Here is a 6,899-nt window from a genome sequence, read left to right on the forward strand (position 1 = left end):
ACACAGGCCAGGCAGGATCCTTCTCCAAGGGATATTAGTGGCTTTGGAGTCAGAGGGGAGGTTGTTCTGACAACCATGGTCATCGTTGCAGAGACTGCCACACATTCACTTCACGTTCCCGTAAGCCTTGATGTTTAAGTGTCCAGCTGCCAGAGTGGGATTCAACTCTTAGCATTTGTGTAGCAACAGAACCTCTGCACCACTGAAGGTGCCTGGCCCATTTAGAGCTTTTCATTGACACCTACCATCTCACCAACTCGAGCCTCTGGGTTACCCTCCTCAGCTGCCCACATGACTAGTTCAGTAGGTCAACCCTATACCCAACCAGCCATCGGCTCCCACCACGTGGAAACTGAAGCGCAGGCGTCAATGCTGGGCGGAAACCCTGCGAACCGTGGGTTATCATCTGACCCGCGCTGTCTAATCGGGCAATTCACAGATCTGGTTGCAGGAAAGTCCGTCTCAACCTCTTCTTGGACGAGAAAGGCTAGGGTTCACCTCCGTGACTCCCGGCTGGGTCTGGCGCTGTGCACGTTCTGGCCATTCTGTCCGGGCATCCGTGTCGCCAGGTAGCACAGCCGGGCTTTACCGAGCGCTGTGTGCAATAGCCATGCTATTTATTGGTTTCCTTTGGCACTGGGCGCCATGCGGTTGCTGCCAATGCACTGAGCAATCTCCGGCAAGGGTGCGCATGCAGTGGGATCACACCGACCTCCGCCGGCTGCGCCGGGGCTGGACAGATGCAGGAAACCCCAGCGAGCAGCGGCTGCCCGGGGAGGAGAGGACAACCCTGTCGCCCGCGCTCTGCGACACCTCCTTGTCCACCTTGTAGGAGATAGAGTTGAAGTAGACAGGGTTGGAGTGGGCCCTGAAGGAGCCGGTGGGACTGTCGCCACGCTGGGACCGGTAGCACATACAGGAGCAGAGGGACTCAACTTCGGAAACGGGATCCTGTGGGCTCCCTCGACCGACCTCCGCCTCTGTTGCCGTTAGCGGTATCAGGTTGCACCTGCTTCGGCTCGTTTCCCCCGGCAACAGGGAGGCGCTCCTGCCCTGGCTGTCCTCTCTGACTGCCATAGCCAAGTGGTCCTTGTTGCTGGCACGCTCCTCCGCGTCCCTCTTCTCGTCCTCGGAGTTCATGGTGAGGAAGCGTAGGACCACCAGGTTGAGGAAGGCTCCGATCACTGTCAGGCCCACCAGGATGTACATGAAGCTGAATGCCACGTAGGGGGGTCTCTTCTGCAACGCCTCGTTATTCTGCAGGGCCACAAAGTCTCCGAAACCGATGGTGGTGAGAGTGATGAAGCAGTAATAGTAAGCGTGGAAGAAGGTCCAACCCTCAAAATGGGCAAATGCTGCGGCTCCGATGCACAGCGTTCCTAGGCAGGAGAAGAAGCCCACCGTCACCATATTCTCCATGGATACCTCTGTGTTCTTCATTCCCAGGCATCTCTTTATCCTCTTCAGCAGGTAGTGAACAAAGGTGTTCATCCTCTCGCCCAAACTCTGGAACATCACCAGCGTCAGCGGGATCCCCAGCACTGCGTAGAACATACAGAAGGCTTTGCCGGCGTTAGTACCCGGAGCAGCGTGACCATAACCTACACAGAGCAAAGACAAAAGACCGGGAGTTAAGACAGCTCTAAAACCGCCCAGCTGATTAATGTCAAGGATCAAGGATCAAAGTTCGAGTTCAAAATACACTTAGTTCATGTATGTCACCATATACTGCCTTGAAATTCATTTTCTTCCAGGCACTCACTGTAGAACAGAAGAAAATTAAATAAAATCAACACAAAGCCTGGCAAATAACTAATGTGTAAAAGGAGACAAACTGTGCAAATAAAACTAAATAAATGAATAATGAACAAATAAATAAATAATACTGAGAACATGAGTTGTGAAGTCTTTGAAAGTGAGTCCATAGATTGCGAAATCAGTTTGGAGCAGAGTGAAGTTATCTGCTCTGGTTCCTGAACCTGGTGGTGTGGGCACCTACGTGATGGCAGCAGTGAGAAGAGAACATGGTGGGGGTCAGTGAAGATGGAGGTGGCTTTCTTGTGGCAGAGCTAGTAGACGTGCTCGGTGGTGGGGAGGGTTTTGCTGTGATGGACTGGGCTGTATCCATCACTTTTCGTTGGCTCTTCCAACAGTAACGTTGTAGGATCACCTTTATTCACCATACACATTTACATGTTTTTGGAATTTGCTGTGGTGTGTACACCACTACAAAGCTGATCAGCGAAACCTGTGGCACGACGGCAGCTGCATTTTGTTAGGAGTCTGAGGAGACTTGGCACGTCACGAAAGATACTTGCTAATTTCTGTAGCTGTACCGTGGAAAGCATTCTAACTGGCTGCATCACTGTTTGGAATGGGGGGGGGGGTGGCTGCAGTACAGGATCAAAATTAGCTGCAAGGAGTGTTAAACTTAGCTATCTCCATCATGGACACCAGCCTCTGTAGTACCCAGGACAAGTTCAAGGAGCCACGCCTCAGAAAGGTGGCATCCATCATTAAGGAACCCCAGGACCCAGGACATGCCTTGTTCTCATTGCTACCATCAGGAAGGAGATACAGGAGCCTGAAGGGGCACACTCAACAATTCAGGAACAGCTTCTTCCCCTCAGCCATCCATTTTCTGAATGGGCATTGAACCCATGAACACCACCTCACTACTTTTTTTTGCATTACTTGCTTAATTTAACTACAGTAATTCACGTTTTTCTCTACTATTATGTATTGCATTGTACTGCTGCCATAAAGTCAATAAATTGCATGACATTTGCCAGTGATATTAAACTTGATTCTGTGTTGGCGTGACATGCTACAAAAAACACTCAGCAATTATAAAGAATTATAAAAAAACAGTTGGAGGTTAAAGTACAATATGGAATGAAATGTGCATAAATACATGGATACATGTACTTACAATGTAAATGGCATGATAAAGAGTGGTTTAAAATGTTTAAAGTGCACTGACGGGTAGTAGATAGAGGGGGTGGGGAGGCTAACGAGAACTCAGATTAACTGCCTGGGGGAAGAAACTTTTAAGATGGAGGGAAGTTTTAGTTTTAATAATCCTACTGCACTTTCCAGAAGGGAGATTTTGGAAAAGGCAGTTTTCAGGGAGGTTAGTGCCTGCAATGATTTTTCCTGTCTGCTTCTTCTTCCTGGACAAGTCCTGCGGTGAATGCATGGCTGAGGAACTAGTGCAGGGGCAGGGGTTTAGATTTATGCAGCATTGCAATCTCTTCTGGGGAAGGGAGGTCAGTGTTAGACTTGAGCCAGGGGTCCAATAACCTTGTGGGTAGGTTGACTTGAGGTGATCAGGAGGGTTTAAACTAATTTGGCAGGGGGATGGGAACTGGAAGTTAGTGCTGAGGAAGGGGTAGTTGGTTTACAAACAGAGGCAACGTACAGTGAGACTACTAGCAAGAACAGACTGATGATAGGGCAAACAGCAATCAATGAGATATCAATATCAATAGGTACATTTAATGTCAGAGAAATGTATACAATATACATCCTAAAATTCTTTTTCTTCACAAACATTCACAAAAACGGAGAAGTGCCCCAAAAAATGAACGACAGTTAAATGTTAGAACCCCAAAGCCCCCCCCCCCAGCTTCCCCACCCCCTGTACAAGCAGCAGGGCAAACCCCCACCCCTGGAAATTTCAATGTAAAAGACAGACAATGTGGAAAAGGGCGAATACTGGACTGAAGGTGTTATATTTGCAAGTGTGCAGTATACAGAATAAGGCAGGTGAACCTGCAGCACAGTTGCAGGTTAACATGTATGATGTTGTGAGTGTCACTGATTAGTGGCTGAAACGAGATAATAGCTGGGAGCTTAACATCCAAGGATACACATTGTATCAGAAGGACAGGCAGGGGGGCATTGCATTGTTGGTAAAAATGAAATTAAATCCTTAGAAAGAGGTGACTTAGGGTCAGAAGGTGTTGAGTTGTGAGTAAAGCAAAAGAACTGCAAGGGTAAAAAGACCCTAATGGAAGTTATACACAGACCTCCAAAAGATGTATTCTACAAGTTGTAATTGGAGATAGAAAATGCATATCTAAAGGGCAATGTCAAGATAGTTATGGGGGACTTTAGTATAGAGGTAGATTGGGAAAACCAGGTTGGTGTTGGATCCCAAGAGAGGGAGTTTGAAGAATGCCTACGAGATGGCTTTCTAGAGCAGCCCCACAAGGGCATCATCTGTTCTGGATTGGGGGCTGTGCAATAAACTGGAATTGATCAGAAAGCTTAAAATAAAGGAACCTTAATCACAATTCTATCTCCTTTACCATAGCATTGAGGAGGGATAGGAACAGACAGGTTAGGAAAACGTTTAATTGGAGTAAGGGGAAATATGAAGCTATCAGGCAGGAACTTGGAAACATAAATTGAGAGCAGATGTTCTCAGGGAAATGTACGGAAGAAATGTGGCAAATGTTCAGGGGATATTTGCGTGGAGTTCTGCAGAGGTACATTCCAATGAGACAGGGAAAGGATGGTAGGGTGCAGGAACTGTGGTGTACAAAGGCTGTTGTAAATCTAGTCAAGGAGAAAAGAAAAGCTTACAAAAGATTCAAAAAACTAGGTAATAATAGAGATATAGGAGATAATAAGGCTAGCAGGATAGTGCTTAAGAATGAAATTAGGAGAGCCAAAAGGGGCCATGAGAAGGCCATGGTAGACAGGATTAAGGAAAACCACAAGGCATTCTACAAATATGTGAAGAGCAAGAGGATAAGATGTCAGAGAATAGGACCAATCAAGTGTGACAGTGGAAAAGTGTGTACGGAACCGGAGGAGATAGCATAGGTAGTTAATGAATACTTTGCTTCAGTATTCACTACGGAAAAGGATCTTGACAATTGTAAGGATGACTTGCAGTGGACTGAAAAGCTTGAGCATTTAGATATTTAGAAAGAGGATGTGCTGGAGCTTTTGGAAAGCATCAAGTTGGACAAGTCTCCGGGAACTGACGAGATGTACCCCAGGCTACTATGGAAGGCAAAGGAGCAGATTGATGAGCCTCTGGAAATAACCTTTGCATCACCAATGAGGATGGGAGAGGTTCCAGAGGATTGGAGGGTTGCAGATGTTGTTCCTTTATTCAAGAAAAGGAGTAGAGATAACCCAGGAAATTATTATAGTCTTAATTCAGTGGTTGGTAAGTTGATGAAGAAGATCGTGAAGAGAGGCAGGATTGATGAACATTTGGAGAGGCATAATATGATTAGGAATAGTCAGTATGGCTTTGTCAAAGGCAGGTCATGCCTTACAAGCCAGATTGAATTTTTTGAGGATGTGACTAAACACATTGATGAAGAAAGTGCAGTAGATGTAGTGTATATGGATTTCAGCAAGGCATTTAATAAGGTACCCGATGCAAGACTTATTGAGAAAGTAAGGAGGCATGGGATCCAAGGGGACATTGATTTGTGGATCCAGAATTAGTCTGCCTACAGAAGGCAAAGAGTGGTTGTAGACGGGTCATATTCTGCATGGAGGTCAATCATCAGTGGGGTGCCTCAGGGATCTGTTCTGGGACCCCTTTCCTTTTGTGATTTTTATAAATGACCTGGATGAGGAAGTGGAGGGATGGGTTAGTAAATTTGCTGATAACATGAAGATTGGGGTGTTGTGGATAATGTGGACGGCTGTCAGAGGTTACAGTGGGACATTGATAGGATGCAAAACTGGGCTGAGAAGTGGCAGATGGAGTTCAACCCAGATAAGTGCGAGGTGGTTCATTTTGGTCGGTCAAATATGATGGCAGACTGTTGTATTAATGGTAAGACTCTTGGTAGTGTGGAGGATCAGAGGGATTGTGGGGTCTGAGTCCATAGGACACTCAAAGTTGCCAGGCAGGTTGACTCTGGTTAAGAAGGCATACGGTGCATTGGCCTCCATCAACCGTGGAATTGAGTTTAGGAGATGAGAGGTAATGTTGCAGCTACTTAAGACCCTGGTCAGACCCCACTTGGAGTACTGTGCTCAGTTCTGCTCATCTCACTACAGGAAGGATGTTAAACCATAGAAAGGGTGCAGAGGAGATTTACACGGATGTTGTCTGGATTAGGGAGCATGCCTTATGAGAATAGGTTGAGTGAACTCAGCCTTTTCTCCTTGGACCAATAGAGGATGAGAGGTGACCTGATAGAGGTGTATAAGATGATGAGAGGCATTGATCGTGTAGCTAGTCAGGGGCTTTTCCCCAGGGCTGAAATGGCTAACACGAAGGGCACAGTTTTAAGGTGCTTGGGAGTAGGTACAGAGGAGATGTCAGGGGTAAGTTTTTTCACACAGAGAGTGTTGAGTGCATGGAATGGGCTGCCGGTGACGGTGGTGGAGGCAGATATGATAGGGTCTTTTAAGATACTCCTTGATAGGTACATGGAGCTTAGAAAAACAGAGAGTTATGGGTAACCCTGGGTAATTTCTAAAGTAAGGAAACGTTCAGCACAGCTTTGTGGGTCAAAGGGCTTGTACTGTGCTGTAGGTTTTCTATGTTTCTGTATTTCTGTGATGGCAGTGTAGAGAGCCAGTGTATGATGGCAGTGTAGAGTGCCATCTCTGATTCAGTGTAGAGAGCCAGTCTGTGATGGGAGTTTCGAGTGCCAGTCTGTGATGGCGTGGAGAGTGTCAGACAATGATGGTAGTGTTGAATGCCAGTGAATTTTGGCAGTGTAGTGTGCTGTCTCTGATTCAGTGTAGAATGCCAGTCTATGATGGCTGTGTAGTCTGGTAGACTATGATGGCAGTGTAGAGGGCCAGTCTCCAATGATGGGGTAGAATTCCAGTCTCTGATGGTGGTGGAGAGTGCCTGTCTATGATGGCAGTGTAGAGTGCCGCGTCTGATTCAGAGTAGAGTTCCAGTCTAT

At 46.7% G+C, this 6,899-nt stretch overlaps 1 protein-coding gene across 1 annotated transcript in view; it reads right to left on the reverse strand.

The window, feature by feature from the left end:
- Positions 1-666: 666 nt before the first annotated feature.
- LOC132398956 (potassium channel subfamily K member 9-like) overlaps positions 667-6,899 on the reverse strand; it is a 197,717-nt gene continuing 191,484 nt past the window's right edge. The window contains exons 2-3 of the mRNA XM_059978799.1: positions 1,059-1,601; positions 667-962 (exon numbers count right to left, since the gene is read on the reverse strand). Of these exons, the coding sequence (XP_059834782.1) occupies positions 703-962; positions 1,059-1,601 (803 nt within the window). The 3' untranslated portion in view covers positions 667-702. The remainder of the gene's footprint in view (positions 963-1,058; positions 1,602-6,899) is intronic.

Source organism: Hypanus sabinus, chromosome 9 (assembly GCF_030144855.1).
Source record: "Hypanus sabinus isolate sHypSab1 chromosome 9, sHypSab1.hap1, whole genome shotgun sequence".
In the NCBI taxonomy this organism is placed as follows: Eukaryota; Metazoa; Chordata; class Chondrichthyes; order Myliobatiformes; family Dasyatidae; genus Hypanus; species Hypanus sabinus.